The 20,056-nt window shown below is 62.3% G+C and overlaps 1 protein-coding gene across 11 annotated transcripts in view; it reads left to right on the forward strand.

The window, feature by feature from the left end:
- ADGRB1 (adhesion G protein-coupled receptor B1) overlaps positions 1-20,056 on the forward strand; it is a 99,183-nt gene that overhangs the window by 11,735 nt on the left and 67,392 nt on the right. For 10 of the 11 annotated variants that reach the window (XM_016959964.4, XM_054657046.2, XM_054657050.2 and 7 more), the window contains exons 2-9: positions 2,568-3,570; positions 14,323-14,484; positions 15,454-15,564; positions 15,983-16,147; positions 16,286-16,450; positions 17,028-17,192; positions 18,155-18,319; positions 18,525-18,626. In XM_016959964.4, coding sequence (XP_016815453.3) covers positions 2,787-3,570; positions 14,323-14,484; positions 15,454-15,564; positions 15,983-16,147; positions 16,286-16,450; positions 17,028-17,192; positions 18,155-18,319; positions 18,525-18,626 — 1,819 coding nt within the window. In that variant the 5' untranslated portion in view covers positions 2,568-2,786. Of the gene's footprint in view, positions 1-2,000; positions 2,378-2,567; positions 3,571-14,322; positions 14,485-15,453; positions 15,565-15,982; positions 16,148-16,285; positions 16,451-17,027; positions 17,193-18,154; positions 18,320-18,524; positions 18,627-20,056 lie in introns of those variants that run through there. The other variant, XM_054657047.2, reaches the window with a different exon arrangement.

Below are 20,056 nucleotides of genomic sequence, written 5' to 3' on the forward strand. Positions count from 1 at the left end.
CCTGCACAGTCCACACGGCGTTGCGGACACCAGCCGCGTCGTGGCCAGCTGGTCTTATGAGGCTGTGCTCCCCTTCCAGGCTGCCAGGCTGTACCAGTTTCCAGGTGGGATGACCGAGGCCCTAGACTCCGTGCCCGGCCGCAGGCCCACAGAGGCTGGTCCTTGTACACCCCAGCTCCTGTGCCTGCTCCTGGCACCGCAGGCCCCTAGAACCTGCCCCGCCCTGGGAAGGCTATGGGGTGGAGCTGCCAGGGCCTGGGATGAGGAGGGGAAAGGTGGGCCTTGGCATCTTGAGCTGTGCGGGTCCCTCTGGGGTGAAGGTGGTGCATCTGGGGGTGACACCAACTCGGGGTCAGGGCTAACAGGATTGCCTGGGGCCTCCTTGGCACTTGGAGGGGCATATGGGGCAGTGAGGCTGGCTGACCTGTGGAGGAGTCAAGGCCACGTGGGGTCAGCACCAGGTGGGACTGGCACTCTGCCAGGCTCTGCCGACACTCACCCAGGACTGGGCTCACCCCGGGACTGTAGCGCAAGGTGAGGCTGGGGAGGCCTTCTGGCTGTGGGACCTGCCCACAGCTGCTCGTCTCCATGAGATGGTGAGGGGGCGCCCAGGACAGCCCGGCTTTTCCATGCCTTGTCCAAGCCCACCCAGCCAAGCGTGTCTGGGGGCAGGACTGGAGGAGGGCTTCCAGGAGGCAGGGGACATGGCAGCATCTTCCCAGGTCTGCCACGAATGCGCCAGGATGGGAAGATTGTTTTGTAGGTTTGTCCCTTTTAAAAAAAATTTTCTCTTGGGAGCCCAGAATGTTTGCCAGGAATGAGACCACAGAGGGCCAGGTTGGGCCATGTCTGTTCCCAGATCCAGAAGCCCCAGTCAGTTTCCTCCCCCTGCTGGGAGCACTTCCTGCACCCCCCTGGCTAAAATTCCCCCACCCAGCTCTTAATCTCTTGTTGAGAGCAGTGGGGTGCCCATCCCACTTTACAGATGGAGAAACCGAGGCTTTATGGTGAGAGATGTGTCCGAGGCCACTGTGCAGTCAGGAGCACAGCCCGAGTCCAGCCTCCGGCCTCCTGGCTCCCATGGGCTCAGAGCCTCTGCTCAGGCTGGGGCCAGACCTCGAGGCTGCCTGGGCCCAGCTCCCTGCTCTGCCTACAAGGCTGTGCAGGAAGGACGCCAGGAGGGGACTGCAGAGCAGTGACCGACCTTGTGTTGCCAGCCAGCTGGGCCCGGGCAGCAGGAAGCGGCAAGTCCCGTGGGCGGGCGACCGGCATTTGCGCGGTCAGCAGAGCGGAGGCATCCCCACCAGGAGGCCGGGTGGCCTGGGGGAGGGGGACTGGCTACAGCTCCCCTCCCTCCCGCACTGGCTCAACTGCTGGGTGGGATGGACGGCCTGGCCAGAGGCCTTGGGGGTGGTGAGGAGACTGAGGTCTGTAGGCAGAAGGAACTTGCCAAGGTCCACAGCGAGGTGGATGCCCGCTGGGCCCAGGGCAGCCCCCGATCCAGGGCCTTCGCTGTACCTCTGCTCACCCGTGGTGCTGTGAGTGGGCAGTCACTCAACCTGGGCCCTCTCCTGGAGCTGGGAGGTGTCTCCTGGTGGCACAAATTTAGGGTCAGCCTGGGGCTCACGTATGGGTTCTCCGACCCACTCACTGTGACGGGTAAATTATGGATTCTCTCTGTGTCTCAGTTTTCCCATCATGAATGATAGGAAGTAATGCTAGCCTTGCAGAGGAAGGGCAGAGGTGAGGTGGCTCCTGGTGGCTCCATCCCCCCTCCATCCCTCCCCAGGCCCTGTGCCTGTAGCTTTAGGGCACGAGGGCACACGTGGGAGGGCCGAAAGAGAGCTTCCTGGCAGGAGCACCAGCTGGGCACAGGCCGCTGGAGGCTGCAGAGGGCAGTCTTGGTGGGGCACCAAATCTGAACTCCCCTCACCCCAAAGATCCAGTCATTGCTATTGAGGCTCTGCACCCCCTTCCTGCTCCCCAAGCCTTTAGAAAGGGCTCGGGGGCCAGACGGGAGGCTGGGGAATGGCCCGAGTAACCTTTCTCCTGTGCTCCGGGCCCACTTCCCTTCCCACGGGGTTTGCAGAATCTTCCTGGGAAGGAGGAAGGTTAGAGAGGAGGGACCAAGGTCAGCAGGAAAGACAGAGCCTGAGAGAGCTACACCCTCCACTCACAGAGGGGCAGCCACGCAGAGCGTGGTGAGCGAGCGGGCAGGCAGGCCAGGGCCCCCGGGAGCCACGCCAGGCTGCGTGGGCAAAGGGGTACCACCAAAAGCCCCAGGTGGACTGCCAGCCCCTCCCTGCTCAGGCTTGGGTGGAGGCGGAGGTACTTTGTTCCCCAAGCTGGGCTGCTGCCCCTGCAGGTGGTCACATTGGTGAGTGGCAGACAGACAGGTGGACGGAGCAGGTGCCTGGGAGGGTGCCAGGGCCTGTGTCTGCGGCCCAAAGTCCTCCTGCCCTCGTTGGTAGCAGGCTAAGCTGCCTCCTCTGAGAGAGCTCACCCCCATGCCCAGAGCCCACGTCTCCCCAGGTGCTCACTCTGACCCTCTGCTCTTTCTCTTCCAGCTGCTGCTGGTGGCCACAGGCTGGCACCAGGGCCCTGGACTTTAGAAGCCGTTGCTGCCCTCTCTGTCACCTGAAGCGGGGCCCTCTCCCATCCCACCCTTGCCCCGCCTCCCTGCCCCCACCGGGCCGGCCCTGCCCGCCGCCGGACCCTGGCATGTCAAGACCTGGTCCGCGCCTGCCTGCCCAGCCCGCGGAACCCCGGCGGCCCCGCGAGCTAGGATGAGGGGCCAGGCCGCCGCCCCGGGCCCCGTCTGGATCCTCGCCTCGCTGCTGCTGCTGCTGCTGCTGCTGGGACGCCGCGCGCGGGCGGCCGCCGGAGCAGACGCGGGGCCCGGGCCCGAGCCGTGCGCCACGCTGGTGCAGGGAAAGTTCTTCGGCTACTTCTCCGCGGCCGCCGTGTTCCCGGCCAACGCCTCGCGCTGCTCCTGGACGCTACGCAACCCGGACCCGCGGCGCTACACTCTCTACATGAAGGTGGCCAAGGCGCCCGTGCCCTGCAGCGGCCCCGGCCGCGTGCGCACCTACCAGTTCGACTCCTTCCTCGAGTCCACGCGCACCTACCTGGGCGTGGAGAGCTTCGACGAGGTGCTGCGGCTCTGCGACCCCTCCGCACCCCTGGCCTTCCTGCAGGCCAGCAAGCAGTTCCTGCAGATGCGGCGCCAGCAGCCGCCCCAGCACGACGGACTCCGGCCCCGGGCCGGGCCGCCGGGCCCCACCGACGACTTCTCCGTGGAGTACCTGGTGGTGGGGAACCGCAACCCCAGCCGTGCCGCCTGCCAGATGCTGTGCCGCTGGCTGGACGCGTGTCTGGCCGGTAGCCGCAGCTCGCACCCCTGCGGGATCATGCAGACCCCCTGCGCCTGCCTGGGCGGAGAGGCGGGCGGCCCTGCCGCGGGACCCCTGCCCCCCCGCGGGGATGTCTGCTTGAGAGATGCGGTGGCTGGTGGCCCTGAAAACTGCCTCACCAGCCTGACCCAGGACCGGGGCGGGCACGGCGCCACAGGTGAGTGACTGGCGGGGAAACCTTCGGACAGGGGAGGTGGGCATATAGGGGGAGGTGGGCAGACAGGGGAGGCTGGCGGATGGGGGGAAGTGGGCGGACAGAAGAGGTGGGCGGGCAGGTGGAGGTGGGTGGGCATGAGGTGGGCCAGGGTCTTCTTCCGCAGTGCTGCCCTGCTAGGACCGCTGTCTGGGGAGTGTGTACCCTGGCACCCTCCCAGGCGCCTGCTCCATCCACCCGTGCACAGAGTAAGAGTGAAGGTCACTGTAGGTGTGCAGGGCCAGCCCGGGCACACGGCGGGTGCTGGTTGAGCATTGAAGGCCTAATTCCCTCCAGGATGGGAAAGGGTCATCCTCCTAGCTGGGAGAGGGCCCGCCCTTTCTCTCCGGCAGGACAACTTTAATGGGCCAGAGGCTGGGGACTGCAGGAGCCTCTGGGGCTGGATGATGGTCCTGGGGACTCGGGCTGCGTGGAAGGGTCGGCAGGTGGGCTCTGTGGAGACGTGGTCAGGAGATGAGGTTTCAGGTTGAGTATGCTCTCGGTGGATGAATCCCATCTGCCACGCGCTCTAGGTGCTGGGGCCACGGCTGCAGCAGTGAAAACCCTCCAGAGCCCTGCTCTCAGGCAGCTGCGTAAGGGAGAGAGGAAGGCCCTAAGCACGAAGACACGAGCAGCCAGGCCTCGGGCAGTGATGAGAGCCTTGCACTAGAACCGGGCAGGGCTGGCCCCTCATGGCAGGGTTGCCATTGTACCTGGAGGTCAGGGAGGCTGCGAGGATGAGGGACCTTGTTCAAAGCTCTGCGAGAGGTGGGGGAACCTCATGCCAGGAAGAGAGAACGGCAAGTGGCGAGGCCTGGGTGGCTTTGTGCCCGGAGAGCACAGAGGGGCAGGGGCCAGTCCTGTGGGACTGCCAGCCTCTGGGACACTGGCTTTTCCTGCTCATGAGACAGGAGCGTGCGCAGGAGCAGCGTCCTCGGGGTAGAGCCCTGTGGAGGCCCCGTGGGCCTCAGTGCAGGAGATGGGTCCCGTACACACCTAGGGCATGGAGACCCCTTGCTGATGGGTGACGTGCAAGAAAGAAAAGGAAGCCCAGGGTTCTGGTGTTAGCATCTGGGAAGATTGGGGGATTGGAGGGGTTTGCGTTTGCAATGCCAGGCAGGGGCTGACTGCGTACATCGGGTGTTTGGGGGTGAGGCTGGGCTGTGTACTCGAGGCTGGAGGGCCATCTTGGGGCAATGGGACCCTTAGGGGTACCCAGGGGCCTTGACTTCTCTGGGGCCAGTGAGGCCTATGGACTCCTCCTCAGAATTTTGTGTTTAAAGGCACAAAATAGGCTACGCAGGGCTACAAAGGAAGCCATTTATGCTGGAGCATGGTTCTACCCACAACACGGGGCCATAGATCCCAGATAAGAAGCCTCTGTGAGGCCGTGAGTGGGGCTAGAGAGGGGCCAGAGGAAGGAAGCACAGGCGTGAGGCTCGGCCCAGCCCTCCAGTGGCCCGAGGAGGAGGGAGGCAGCGCCCCTGGGCAGTGGGGGGCCAGGAAGCCAAGTGGTCATGCTGTCTCAGGACAGGTGGGCACCTCAGCTGCGTCAGGTGCCGCCAGCGGCTGGGTGGGAGGGGCTGAGGACCAAGCCCCCACCAGGCAGAGTGGAGGTCACTGTGGCCTTGGTGAGGGTGGCTTCTGTGGTGTGGCAGGGATGAGTGTCAGGGGGACTGGGGAGAGAATGAAGTAGAGTATGGATGGCTCTTTCAGGGAGTAGAGGTGGGGCGGTGGACGGTTTGGGAGGTGGGAGGCTGCAGGAGGACTGGGCCCAGCGGTCACAGGCACACCTGGCCGTGCATCTTGGTCTGCCACTCCTGGTCACTTCACCCCTCGGAGCCTTGGTTCCTTCCTTGGCAGAATACCAACTCCTTTGCAGAGCGTTTTCCTCCAATTGATGGGTCTCAGGGGCCCGGCCCAAGATTACACCCACTACTGAAGAGCTGGTCCTTAGCAGCATCAGGGGGCAGCAGCTCTGCCATTCCTAATAGTGCTCGGAACAGCGTGGAGCTTGTTGGAAAGAGCTGGGGGGACAGATGCATGTGACGCGTGGAGAGGCTGGGGCACTGTGTGACGTGGGTGTCGGAGGGAGCGCTGAGCTTCACTCCTCACTGGGCACCTACTGAGTGCAGGCACCCTATGGTGTAAGGTGGTCGGGCCTCCCGTGGGAGATCCCACGTTATCTTGGGAACCCAAGGGCCTTAGCAGGGCTTTGGGCAGAAGAGCCAGATGGTTGGGCTGTGAGTGCAGAAGAGATGTCAGCCCTGAGGGGAAGCCTGGGACGGGCTGGCAGCCGGTGCCGGCATTCAGGAGGGGACTGCCACTGGCCTGGTCAGGACGCAGCAGCAGCAGTGGGAGGGAAGAGGAGGGCCTTGGGGTGCAGCTGATGATCGACTTACTGATGAAAGGATGTGGACATGGGCAGGGAACCCCTCCCAGGTGTCCCACCAGAAATGAGGATGTCAGCTGAGTTGAGGAAGTGGGGCTGGGGGTTGCAGGGGAGAAGAAGATCTGGAGGTCAGAGTGGGACTTGAGTGTGAGCTGCCTGTGAGGCAGCCAGCTGGCAGTGTCATGTGAACCAGCAGCTCTGACACCTGGAGCACCAGGACAGGGCCAGGGTGGGGCAATGGATGCTTGAAAATAGCTTCTGAGCCACTTTTGCAGAGCCCCAGGGCCTGGGTTCAAATCCCAGCCTGACCTGGCTTGTCGTGTGTCCCTGGGCCAATTCCATCAGCTCTCTCATCCCCTCAGGCCCCTCGTCTTTAAAACAGGAAGGGTAAAAATATCTTGTTTCCTAGATTGCCCTGATGAATGAGAACTGGGGTGAAGTGTTTCTAAGCAGAAGCGATGTTGACGATGAAATATCAATATCCTCGCGTATTCTTAGGCAGGGAGACTCTAGAGGGCTCAGGGAGCAGAGACAGACTGGAGGCAGGGATATTCGAGCAGCTTGAGGTGTGCACGGAGATTCTGAGAAAGGGAATGTTTGGAGGTGGTGCTCAGAAAGAGGTGGGAGGATGTGTGTTCACGCATGCATTCATGCAAGTGTGTTGTGTGTGCATGTGTGTTCATGCATGTGTGTGTGCAAGTGTGGCATGTGCACATGTTTGCATGCATGGCATACGTGTGTGCATATGTGCTCATGCATATATGTGGTGTGGGTGCCCCCATGTAAGTATGGGTGCGTGTGTGTGTGTGTGCGCGCGTGTGTGCAGTACATTACGCATGTGCGTGTGTGTGCCACATGCATGCACGGTGTGAATGTATGTATCGAGGCTGGGCTCTGTGCAGCGATTTTGACAGAACACAGGTAAAGGCTGTGGGGCAGGGGCCGTTGGTTTTGTGGAAAGACGGCTAGAGGGCATATTGACTCGGCTGCTGGCAACATGAAGCAGGGAGCTTGTCATCTTGTGCAGGATGGGGTGGAATGTCGTCTCCCAGGCCCAGAGACAGTTCGGACCCTAGTGCCCATGCTCTGTGCCCAGAAGGCCCTGATGCTTCCAGGACCACAGGAGCAAAAGTGATCTCAGTAGTAATAGTCATTTATTGAGTGTTTACTTTGTGCCAGAGGCACCTGCACGGGAGATAGACTCCTGTGGAGGCACGCTCTGCCTCAGGGCCTTCACACAGCTGTTCCCTCTGCCAGGAACAGTCTTCCCTAGAGACCCGCAGGGCTCCCGCCTTCCAGTCCTCACGCACATGTGACCTTTCATTGCAGGCTACCCTGACCGTCCTGTTGAAAATGGCAGCAGCTCTGGGCCCACTCTCTGACCCTTTATCCTGCCTCTGTCTCTGCACACATGTGTCACCTCTCAACACACTGCATAATTTCCCTTATTTGTTGTGTCCACTTCTGACTGTCCAGGCCAGGATGTAAGCAGCACAAAGCAGGCATTGCCAGTTCCCTGACGTGCCCCCCAACGTGTAGAACAGTACCTGGGAGCAGCAGGCACTCAGTCAGTCCACGTTGGAGAAAATCAGGCACAGACATGTTAAGGCAGCAGCCAGGGCCACACAGCTTGTAAGTGGCAGGCTGATGGCAGAGCCCCTTGACGCTGCCATCGAGTGGTAACACTAGGGCGTCTGCAGTGAGCTCTGCTCAGAGCTGTGCGTGTGTGCATGTGTGTGAATGTGTCTGCACATGTGCATGTGTGAATGTGTGCATGTGTATCTGTGAATGTGAATGTGTGTGCACGCATGCATGTGTGTGAATGTGTCTGCACGTGTGCATGTGCGAATGTGTGTGCATGTGCATGTGTATGAATGTGTGTACACGTGCAGGTGAGTGTGTGTGTGCGTGTGCATGTGTGAATGTAAATGTGTGTGTACATGCATGTGTGTGAATGTGGGAGTGTGTATGTGCACGTGCATGTGTGTGAATGGGAGTGTGTATGTGCACATGCATGTGTGTGAATGTGGGAGTGTGTATGTGCACGTGCATGTGTGTGAATGGGAGTGTGTATGTGCACGTGCACGTGTGAATGTGTGCACGTGCGTGAATGTGAGTGTGTATGCATGTGCATGTGTGAATGTGTGTGTGCACGTGCATGTGTGTGCACGTGTGTGAATGTGTATATGCACGTGCGTGTGAATGCGACTGCGTGTGTGTGCACGTGCATGTGTGTGCGTGTGTGTGCACACATGCATGTGTGTGAATGTGTGTGCGTGTGCAGATGTGTGTGCATGTGTGTGAATGTGTGCACGTGCAGATGAGTGAATGTGTGTGTGCACGTGCATGTATGAATGTAAATGTGTGTGCACATGCATGTGTGAATGTGGGAGTGTGTATGTGCACGTGCATGTGTGAATGTGTGTGCACATGCATGTGTGAATGAGTGTGTGTATGCACGTGCATGTGTGTGCATGTGTGTGAATGTGTGTATATGCCCATGTGTGTGAATGCGAGTGCGTGTGTGTGCACGTGCGTGTGTGTGAATGTGTGCGTGCCTGTGTGTGAATGTGAGTGCATGCACATGCATGTGTGTGAATGAGTGCGTGTGTGAATGTATGCGTGTGTGTATGTCTCTGTGTGTGCACGTGCGTGTGCGTGGGGGGATGGGGTGGCATGAGGACCAGACAGGCAGGTGACCATTCAGAAGACACACAGCTGAGCGGAGGCAGAGTTGACCCCAGATCCTGCCAGCTGAGACCTGTGCCCAGGGAGCGTTGTGCCCTCGCTGTGGGCCCCGGGGACACTGGGACAGGCTTGTCCATCCGTCGATGTCCCTAGCAGGCAACACACAGCCAAGTGCAGGAGCAAGCAGGCAGCCCAGGCCAGCCCGTGGCCCATTTTCAGCCCTGCCCCCCGCACAGCCTGTCCAAGTGCCACATGGCCACGTCACGCGTCAGACTCTGCAAACACTCCTCAGGCCAAGCAACTGTTCCCCTCCACCTCGCGCTGCCCCACGTCCCACCGTCCCCCAGGCTGTCAGGCCCCTCTCCTGCCGGCTCTCTCTGGCCCTCATCACTTCCTCCCCACTGCCTCCCTTTGCATTTTTCCGCCTAGGGTGAGTGGGGCCATTTCTCTCAAGGGTTGTTTTAAATATTCATGTTTTAATTAAAGAATTTTATTGCACGAGCGACATGGAAGATCATGAAAAAGCAGCGTCCTGGGGCCTGGGAGCAAGTGTGTGTGTCCTCCTGTGTGTGTGTGTGTGTGTCCCTATGTGTCCCCGTGTGGTGTGTGTGGAGCCATTTTTTGCACAAGGAGGGACAGGGGAGCCACTCCTTTTGCACAAGGGCCAATTTAGTGTATGTGTCCCTGTGTGTGTGTCCCTCTGTGGTGTGTGTCCCTGTGTGTGTGTCCCTGCGTCCCTATGTGTGGTCTGTGTGCCTGTGTGTCCTTGAGTGTATATCCCTGTGTGTCCCTGTGTGCGTCCTCTGTGTGCCCACAGGGAGTGGGTATGGGAGGCTGGGCTGGAACTGGGTGTGGAGTGTGAACCCACACATTCCGTTGGGCTCCTGGATCCTGCAGGGGTGTGGGAGGCTTACTGCTGGCCGAGGGGCTGTGACCGGCCACGGAGATGGGGTGACCTCCCCCTCCCTGCCCTGCCTCCAGGGTGAGTCAGGCTTAGCCCAGGCCCACCTGCCCAGTGACCCCACACTCACTCTCGAGGCTGTTGGAGACACAGGCTCAGCCCCAACCCCAGGAGCCCCGGAAGTCCTGGGAAGAGGCATCTGGAGGCCTGTCTGGGGTGTGCAGGGGCAGAGGGAGCGGCAAAGCCTGGGCTGGAATTTGGAGGGGAGTCAGGATTGGAGTGGAGTTTGGGACTCCAGGTAGTCTCACCGTGACAGGAAGCACCGAGGGGCTTGGGAAGGTGCCAAGGTCTCCACTGTCAGGGGTTTCTGGCTTGGACAGGGGAGCCACTCTTTTTGCACAAGGGCCAATTTAGAAAAATCTAGAAAACAAGAAAGCTTCAGTCCCCATCACAGACAACACCCATTTCAGATGGGGATGGCAGGATGGGGCCCCATGGGAATGATATGCTGGGCCCACCATGCCCTCAGCCCTTCACCTCCTCCGCTCAGAGCCAGAACGCACCCCACGCCCGCCTGGCTGCGAGAGAGGCTGAGAGTCAGGGCGCTGTGTTTTGGTTCCACTTCCCAGAAAGATGGGGAGAAAGGACGTGGAGCTGGCAGCAGACAACCGGGGTCAGGGCCCGGGCGGCGGGCAGAGACTTGTCCAAGGTCTCCGGGATGGGCCCTGGGCTTTCAGGCTTGTAAACAGGGCACCATTCTCAGGCCAAGGAGCACCTGCCTGATCAAGAAAAGGAAGCAACAAGACTCGGCCAGCTCAGGGAGCCTCAGTTTCCCTCCTGAGAGTTGGAGACGGGACAGTACCTGCTAGCAGGGCCTACGTGAGGCTTTAAGGAGATGGAGGCTTGACAGGTTTCGGGGAGCCCCGCTGCCCCAAGAGGCTCCTCGCTCTTAGCTCACCTGGGAAGTGGCCTGCCGGATGGTGGGCTCAGCTTCTCAGCCCCATCCTGAGATCTGCTGGTGCCCGCCTCTGTGGCGGGAGGAAGGGGGACCAGCCACTTGGGCACCGCCAGTAGGAGCGGCTGGCAGCAGGTGGGCTAAGTCAGGCCACCGGGCGCCCCATCCGCCCTCCGGGGCCCTCCCTTCCACGTCCGTGCAGGGGGCCCTGGTCTAGGTCTCAGAGGAGTCTGGTGCCCCAAGACAGACCCTAACTTGGAGCCTGGGCTGGAGGTGGGGTCATCCCTCGGGCACGCTGTGGGTGCCTGGGACCTGGTGGCAGAGCAGGGCGGGAATGGCAGAACTGACCCTCCAGCCCCGATGCTGCCCGACCTGCTGGACTCGGGAGACCTCTGCTGGCGACAGACAGAAGTGCACAGCTCTCCTCCAGAGAACAGCCCGGAAGCTAGGGAGGCCCAGCTGGAGGGAGGGACGCCCCCTGTGCTCCCCCGCACCCCCATCCCAGCCAAGTCGGGGTGCGGGCTGTGGGGAGCTCACAGCCTCCAGTCTGGGGCGCCAGGGTGGGAAGGACACCAGGAGGCCTCTCACCAAGCACCCTCTCCCCTGGGTGGCCAGGCTGCCTGGGGCCGTTAATTGGCTCTATTCATCCCCTTAATGAGATGGAAATGAGGCTTCCAGACAGAGCCGGCATTGAGTGGGGGAAGAAAGGCGGTTTCTTTCCGGTCCTGGAGGGGCAGCCCACCCCCCAGCCTGCTTGCTGCTCCTCTGCTGCCCCTCACTGTCCACCCAGCTCAGACACACTGTGGCCACCCAGCGAAGGGTGGCTTGAACACCTCTGCACCCTGCACTGCGGACCCCAGGGGCTCCATCCTGGCATTGATACATTCACTAGACAAACATTTACTGAGTGTCAGCTAAGTGAGGGGACACACATCAAAAACAAAACAAGAATAAAAATAGCAGCTACCATTTTCTCAGTGTTCATTAGTAGCAGGAGTGTGACCAAGATGGGGGATCAGTCTGTGGCTGGGATCAGGGCTCAGTATGTAACAGGATCAGGAATTCTGTGCCCAGGATCAGAGGTCAGTCTGTGATAAGGATCAAGGCTCAATATGTGACCAGGGTCAGGAATCAGTGTGTGACTAGAATCGAGACTCAGTATGCGTCCAGGGTCAGCTTGTGACCTGGATCAGGGCTCAGCATGGGTCCAAAGTCAGGGTTCAGTATGTGACCAGGGTCAGGCTTGGTTTGTGGGGGCAGGGTGATCCATCCTCTGGGCCAGTGTCCCGCCCCTCCGAAGCCTCTCCTGATGTGCCCCCGCCCTTTCTCCCCCTACCACATCCTCACCACCTGGGTCACCAAGGTAACCAGCCCTGAAATGAGTGGGTGTTTTGGCAGCTGAGGCCTAACCTGGGTCTATCCTGAAAGGCTGCGTGCTGCAGCAGTTGCCATGGGAACCGAGTGGCATCCTCCGATGAGCCTGGCTTGGACACCCTCTGTCTCCCGCCCACTGCCAGTTTCCACGTCACTCAGGCTTCCGCGTGGGGGCTGGGCTGGGACGGCGAGGGGGGTGCCGCAGGATGTGCCACCCTGACCCATTGTCAGGCCCACCTCTTAGGACCCCGTCTGTGCCTTTGCCTCAGAATCGGGGTGGTGGGATGCCTTCAGCAGATGAGACCACTGAGGCCCGGAGCACCTGGGCCCCATACAGTCCTGGCAGGAGGCCTTAGTCTGGGGGATGGGGGCGTTTGGAATCTGACCACCAGTTCAAGTCCAGGTTCCTCTCCTTGTCCTGAGTTAGGGCATGTGACAGGGCAGCCACGAAGGGCCTGTCACCTGTTCCTGTGCTGTGGGCAGGTGCCACCCTGTCCCGCCCTTGTGCCCTGGAGGCCGTGCTGAGTCCCCCACCTCCCCTGGCATGGCACAGGCTAAGCACGCTATGGAGGAGGCAGCTCACCTGCTGTGCACCCTCAGCCAGGTGCTCTCCTCTCTGGGACCTGTGGGAGTATGGCTCTGTGAGTGAAGGAAGAGGGTTCTGCAGCAGGTGTGGGGGCCTGGAAGACTCCTCCCACCCTATGGACCCCACCAGGGAGAATGAGGCCTCCCACAGCTGTGGTGGGTCAAGTCCCTCTCCTGGGTCTCATCCCCATGCCCCTGGCACCCCCTGCTGGCCATTCCTGGCATAGGTGTGGGGAAGTGGGGCAGGGTGGGGGGCACTCTGGCTGGACACTGAGTTTGCTGAAAATCAAAGTGGGGCCCCAGGAGTCAACTCTGACCCAAGTGACAATGCCACACGCTGTCCTCTCCACATCCTTTTTTGCTGTTTGACTTCCCACTGGTCAGTCCTGGGAGGTCAGCCATTATCCTCATGTTGTAAATGATGGGAGTGAGGCCAGTGGGTGGTGGGGCCACTGGGGGAATCTGGCGGCTGGAGCTACCCTGGGGTCTCCTGCAGTCCACACTCCCACTGAGGGAGGGAGGGCCCCTTTCCTGAGGCTCCAAGAGGCCCTGGGGCCCTTCTGGTGGGTCGGGGTGGCCTGTGCTTGGCCTGATTGCTGCCCCTGGGGCCTCCCCTGCTGTACCTGGGATCGAGCTGCTGGATCCCCAGTGTTCCCCAGTGGCAGCGGCCCCAGCTCCATGGTGGGTCCCCTCGTGGTGGCCGCCAGCTGTCTCCTCGCCACCATAGCCAGGAGCAGCACTTGGCAAGGGCTGCATGCCCTTTCCAAGTCGCCCGACCCTGCTGCACAGGGTGTACATGAGCCCAGAGTGCTGGGCAGGAGGCCCAAGCGGGAGGCCTGGACGCGGCAGCCCCTTCCCGGCCCCCTGGTGCTGCTGCCCCTCTCTGGCCCACAGATGGCAGTGGCCCTCTCCTGCTTTGTGCTCCTCCATGGCTACCCAGTGCTCCAGGACCATGGGCACTCCAAGCAGCCCAAAGTGTTTTTGGCAGCACGAGGACCCCCCGGGAGCAGAGACTCCTGGGGTGTGAGGTCTGGTTTGCTAGGGGAACACAGGTCCATGAAGGCCGCGGGGACTGTCGGGGCAGGGATGGAGAAAGACTCACTAGAGAAGCTGAACAGAGTGGCTGGGGTCAGGGCAGGGGCGTGGCGGGGAGGCGCCTGCAGGCATTTTTCCCAGGCTCCCTCCTCGGGTGGCCAGCTGGCCAGGTCCAGGGCAGGCTCAGTCAGGCTGTGCCCTGGGTTCGAGGCCCTGGTTGGACACCAGGTGTGAGGCCTTGGTCACCACTGGTATACCTGCGTGGGGTGAAGAAGCGGCTCCAGGTCACAGCTGGGGTGTGAAATGTGGAGCCCTGGTGATGAGAGTGGTGACCCTCCGCTGAGCCCATGAGGAAACTGAGGCTCTTATGAGCAGGGCCTGGCCAGAAACTGGATGGAGCCTGGAGAGGGCTTCCAGGCGTGCCAGGAACGAGAGCCTTGGAGGCCAGGCCCCTCTACCCTCTGCTTACCATCAGGACGCTGTGCTGTGAGGCAGCCCTCTGGTGGGCGGAGGTCGTCAATCCTTCATCATCCTGGCAGCAAACCTGCCCAGTGGCGGCTGGCACACGGGGACCCTTCAGGCTCAGACGTGACCTGAGCTCTCCACAGGGGGCCCGGGAGCTGGATAGACACCAGACCCCCAGGTCCTCCCAGGCCAGGCCTTCCCCGGCACTGCGGCCCCTCCCCACCCGGGCCGGCCTCGGCGGGCTTAGCACCCCCATGACTTACCCGTCCAGGCCACAAGCCCCTGCCCTGCCCTGATCCCCGCCCTCTGGTTTCCCCCCAGGCGGCTGGAAGCTGTGGTCCCTGTGGGGCGAATGCACGCGGGACTGCGGGGGAGGCCTCCAGACGCGGACGCGCACCTGCCTGCCCGCGCCGGGCGTGGAGGGCGGCGGCTGCGAGGGGGTGCTGGAGGAGGGTCGCCAGTGCAACCGCGAGGCCTGCGGCCGTGAGTGCGGGCGGGGCGGGGCGGAGCCGGAGCCCTGGAGAGGCGGGGCCTGTGAGGGAGGAGAGGGGGGTGGGGCCCTGGAGAGGAGGGGCCCGTGGGGGCGGGGCGGGGCCTCGAGCAGAAGCGGCCGGTGGAGGGAGGGGCTTGGGGGCGGGACCAGGTAGGGGCGGGGCCTGGGCCTGGGCCTGGCAGACGCTGGGCGGGGCCTGCAGGAAGAGTGAATAGGATGGGTCTGGGCTCTGAGAAGCAGGACCTAAACTCGGGGCTGGCCCGTGGGAGTGGGGGCTGGCCCGTGGGAGTGGGGCCTAGCCGGGGGAGCAGAGGTGAGGGCCCCGAAGAGGGTGGTGCTTGGGGCTGGGTGGGACTAGTTGGGGCTTTCTTCCGGTTTGTAGATCGGGGTTTTTGGAGGGTGCGCGGAAGGCTGGCTGTGGGACCTCTGGCCAAGCCAGCCCGCCTGCCCCAGCCGGATACTGCCTCCAGAATGTATTTCTGTAATAAGGCTCTCTAATGACCCCATGCATTTTTTAGCTGCTTCCATGAAGTTAAATCACGTTGTAATGAGACTGTCATTGTTTGGGCTGTTTTTTCCTTGGTGAACTTTCCTGGGGAGAAGAGCTCCTCTCAGGAGCCTGGGGAGGGCCCCGGGGCATCGGCTGGGCTGCGGGAGGGAGGCAGGGGGCTGTTGGGGTGCCAGGCACGGGAGAGCAGCCGTCCTGCAGGTGAACGCTGGCCTGTGGGCGGTGGAGGCAGTGAGGGAGGTGGCGCGGGGTATGGGAGACAAGACCCACAGGAAGGGTCCCCTGGTGACCAGATGAGGGCTGGTGCCAGGCTGGGCACTCTGGTCCCTGGCTCCCAGCTGCCCAGTGGAGCCAGGTGGCCCAGTGCTGCCGAACTCAGAGCACTGTGGCCACAGAGAGAGAGGACGGGGGCAAAGAACCGCTCCTGTGCTGACCTGAGCCCGTCCTGCAGCCGCTGGGCGTACCAGCTCCCGGAGCCAGTCCCTGCGGTCCACAGATGCCCGGCGGCGTGAGGAGCTGGGGGACGAGCTGCAGCAGTTTGGGTTCCCAGCCCCCCAGACCGGTGAGCTGGCGGGAGGGGGGTGGGTGGGACTAGGGCTTTGGGAAAATACTGTAAGTTATCAATTGCAGCTAGTTATGGGTAGTAACTTGAATAACATGCCATAACTAGACTAAACCCTTAGGTGCAGGGCTCTTGTCTCCTGACTGCCTGGCATTAGGGGAACTGGTGTGAGGTGAAGAAACCTGTCCCTGGCCAGACCCCAGAGGCCCAGGGATGGCACAGGCCGGCCCTCAGGGCTCCCAGCCTTGTAGGGGAAATGGCCAGTTCTTGAGATCAGCCTGGTTTGAAGGCCCGGGGGCTCTGCCCCAGCCCCGCTGCCTGCTCCCCAGCAGGGCAGCCCTCCTGCTGCGGGGTCTGGCCCCGGTCTGACTGCAGCCCCATGGGCGGCAGGCCTGTGACGCTGTAGTGGGGCCTGCAGGTGACCCAGCAGCCGAGGAGTGGTCCCCGTGGAGCGTGTGCTCCAGCACCTGCGGCGAGGGCTGGCAGACCCGCACGCGCTTCTGCGTGTCCTCCTCCTACAGCACGCAGTGCAGCGGACCCCTGCGCGAGCAGCGGCTGTGCAACAACTCTGCCGTGTGCCCAGGTGGGTGGGACCTTGGGCTGGGGCAGCGGACGGCCAGGGCAGCGGGGGGCCGAGGCAGCGGACTGCCAGGGCAGCGGGGGGCCAGGGCAGCGGGGGCGGTGGCCGCAGTGGGCAGCAGCACCTTCCGTCCCTCTGCAGTGCATGGTGCCTGGGATGAGTGGTCGCCCTGGAGCCTCTGCTCCAGCACCTGTGGCCGTGGCTTTCGGGATCGCACGCGCACCTGCAGGCCCCCCCAGTTTGGGGGCAACCCCTGTGAGGGCCCTGAGAAGCAAACCAAGTTCTGCAACATTGCCCTGTGCCCTGGTAGGTGAGAGGGAGGGCGTAGGGGCAGGGAGGAAGGGAAGAAAGGGGAGGTCACAGTGGGCCACTGGCCAGGCCCAGGAGCCCAGCTTTGCCCACTCCAGACCCACCTCAGGGTGCTCAGAGGTTGGAACCTCAGACTGGGTTTAGGAAGCAGACTGAGGTGTGACCTTGGGGCATTTCCCACCCATATCCCAGGCTGGGTGTGGGGTGGTGGCCTCTAGGGTTTTCTCACCCATATCCCAGGCTGGATGTTCACGCCATGTCCCAGGCTGGGTGTGGGTTGGTGGCCCCCAGGGTTTACTCACCCATGTCCCAGCCAGGGTGTTCACACCCATGTCACAGGCTGGGTGTGGGGTGGTGGCCCCCAGGGTTTACTCACCCGTGTCCCAGCCTGGGTGTTCTCACCCATGTCACAGGCTGGCCGTGGGTGGTGGCCCCCAGGGTGTTCTCACCTATGTCCCAGGCTGGGTGTGGGGTGGTAGCACCCAGGGTGCTCACACCCACATTCCAAGCCAGGCATTGGGGTGCCGGGTGTTCACGCCCACTTTGTGTCTCCTTCCTCCCCCGGGCCGGGCAGTGGATGGAAACTGGAACGAGTGGTCGAGCTGGAGCGCCTGCTCCGCCAGCTGCTCCCAGGGCCGACAGCAGCGCACGCGTGAATGCAACGGGCCTTCCTACGGGGGTGCGGAGTGCCAGGGCCACTGGGTGGAGACCCGAGACTGCTTCCTGCAGCAGTGCCCAGGTCAGGGGTGCGCCGGGCTGGGGTCGGGGGGCACCTAACAAGCAGGAGCCTCTAGGAAGGGGACAGGCCCCGCAGCGGGTGGGGGTAACCATGGGCCCCGGCATGTGACTGAGGAGGGAGTGGGGTGCACAGTGGGGTCTGGGGTGGCTGTAGGGGAAATGGGGCATGGGGTGGCTGCAGGGTGAGTGAGGTGCACTGTGGGGTGTGGGGTGGCCATGAGGAGAGTGGGGCATGGGGTGGCCATGGGGAGAGGAGTGGGGTGCACAGTGGGACTTGGGGTGTCCATGGGGAAGTGGAGGGTGGGGTGGCCGTGGGGTAGCGGGGTGCACAGTGGGACTTGGGGTGTCTGTGGGGGAAGTTGAGTGTGGCCATGGGGTAGCGGGGTGCACAGTGGGACTTGGGGTGTCTGTGGAGAAGTGGAGTGTGGGGTGACTGTGGAGTAGTGGGGTGCACAGTGGGACTTGGGGTGTCCATGGGGAAGTGGAGTGTGGGGTGGCCATGGAGTAGTGGGGTGCACAGTGGGACTTGGGGTATCCATGGGGAAGTGGAGTGTGGGGTGGCCATGGATTAGTGGAGTGCACAGTGGGACTTGGGGTGTCTGTGGAGAAGTGGAGTGTGGGGTGACTGTGGAGTAGTGGGGTGCACAGTGGGACTTGGGGTGTCTGTGGGGAAGTGGAGTGTGGGGTGGCCGTGGGGTAGTGGGGTGCACAGTGAGGTGTGGAGGGTGGTGGGGTTGGCTGCATGTGGGGTGTTTGCTTTATTTTGTATCAGGCTGATGACTGGTTTCTCCTCTCCTGGTCTGAATTTCCCTTCTTTGACCTCCTGCCCCACATCCCTGGGTCCCTATGTTTCACTGCCACATGGCTCTGTGTGGGTCCCTGTCTTTGTGTCCTCCTGTCACTGTGGCTCCTGGACCCTGCCCTCCTTGTCGCCTGTGCCCTGTGTCTGGCCACGCCCCGCAGTGGATGGCAAGTGGCAGGCCTGGGCGTCATGGGGCAGTTGCAGCGTCACGTGTGGGGCTGGCAGCCAGCGACGGGAGCGTGTCTGCTCTGGGCCCTTCTTCGGGGGAGCAGCCTGCCAGGGCCCCCAGGATGAGTACCGGCAGTGCGGCACCCAGCGGTGTCCCGGTGAGGCCCCTTCCACCTGGACTGGGCTCTGGGGAGGGCTGATGGCGATCGGGCGGGCTCGGGCTCAGCTGTCACCCACGTGGTGTGTTGGGGGCTCCCGTCCTGTCCTCATAATGATGCCTGCTCCAGGCGCCTTGCACCTTCCAGAGCCAGCTGCCGGCTCTCAGTACCCCTTCCTGAACCCCTGTCCCGGGCCCCTTGGCAGAGCCCCATGAGATCTGTGATGAGGACAACTTCGGTGCTGTGATCTGGAAGGAGACCCCAGCGGGAGAGGTGGCTGCCGTCCGGTGTCCCCGCAACGCCACAGGTGAGGGCTGGAGAGCACGTGGTGTATGGGGGCTCCCGTCCTGTCCTCACGGTGATGCCCACGCTGAGGTGCTGTTGGCACTGGGAGGCGGCCCAGACACGGAGCCCAGACAGCCTGCGTGTGCTGGCGCAGGGTGGTGGGGCCGCGAGCCCAGGGCGCCGTGTGAGAACTCTGTGGCAGCTGCTGTTCTGAGCACTCGCTAGGGGCTGGCACCCATGCTCAGCCCTAATGCAAGATGTCCACGGAGTCTAAGCAACCCAAGAAGCCGCCACCATTTACAGCTGGGAAACTGAGGCACAGGGAAGTGAATGCCCTTGCCCGGGGCTTGCGGGGACAGGAAGAGGAGGTCTCCGTTGAATGCCAGCCTCAAGGAGAAAGCAGGGCTCCACGGGGAAGGGCTCACTGCACCAGGGGCAGGCCTCCTTGGCTCCTCCTTTTTGAAGGAGTGCAGGTGCTTTATGTCCCTGACAGGCAGCAGGCAGAGAGGATGGGAGCCCGGGTTCAAACTCTGGTTCTGCCCTTGTTTGCTGTGTGACATTCAGAAACTGCCTTAACCTCCCTGAGCCTCAGTGTTCTCATCTGTAGGATGAGGGCAGTTGGGGTTCCTCTGCTCAGAGCTGCTCTGGGGAGGTGTGGGGGACGGCAGCAGGGGCGCTGTGTTGCCAGCTGCGGCTGCTGCTCCTCCCTCGCTCTTCTGATTACAGAACAGGGCATGTTCTTGGTAGCAGATTGCAAATGCTGAGAAGCAAAAAGAAGCACGTGAATGCCGCATGGTGGCGTGCCTCCCCTGGCCTTTGGTCTGCATGCGTGGCAGGGTCTCCCAGTGCCGCTCATTTTTGGCCCCATCTAAACCAGCATCTGCATCCAGTCCTGTGGCTCTTGTCAGGTGTCAGGGCTGCGACAGTTCTTTGTGGCTGCCGCCACCCTGTAAACACTCAGCTGTCCCTGTTTCTCTGATGATGTCCTGGGAGTGAGCTCTGTATCACAGGGTGTGCCGTGTTTAAGGCTGTTGTCCCCTTAATGCCCAGCGGCACCCCAAGGCTGCCCCCATGTCTCTGGGCCAGGCTGAGGCCCCTGTAGCCCTGTGGATGCAGCCAGGCAGGGGCCCAGGGTGCTGGCTCCCTCCAGGGCTCTGGGTTGGTTAGAAGGGGCTCCGAAGGAGGTCATGGCTGAACTCTGAAGGCCCTGCTTGGCCGAGATCTCCACCTCCATGCAGTGGGGTTCCTGAAGGCTTAGCTCATGCTAGGTCCTGAGTCCTTGGGGCAGGTAGCAGCTGGAAATGTGTTGATGAAGGGAACGAGGTCCCTGCGTGGACTCTGCTCTCGGCGTGAGGCCATGGGCGAGTCCCTGTTTCTGGGGGCCACAGGGTCCCATCCAGAAGGTCTGCTGCCAGGGGCCAAGGGTGGGATTCCTGGGCCAGGCAGCGGGCA

This window comes from Pan troglodytes, chromosome 7 (genome assembly GCF_028858775.2).
Source record: "Pan troglodytes isolate AG18354 chromosome 7, NHGRI_mPanTro3-v2.0_pri, whole genome shotgun sequence".
In the NCBI taxonomy this organism is placed as follows: Eukaryota; Metazoa; Chordata; class Mammalia; order Primates; family Hominidae; genus Pan; species Pan troglodytes.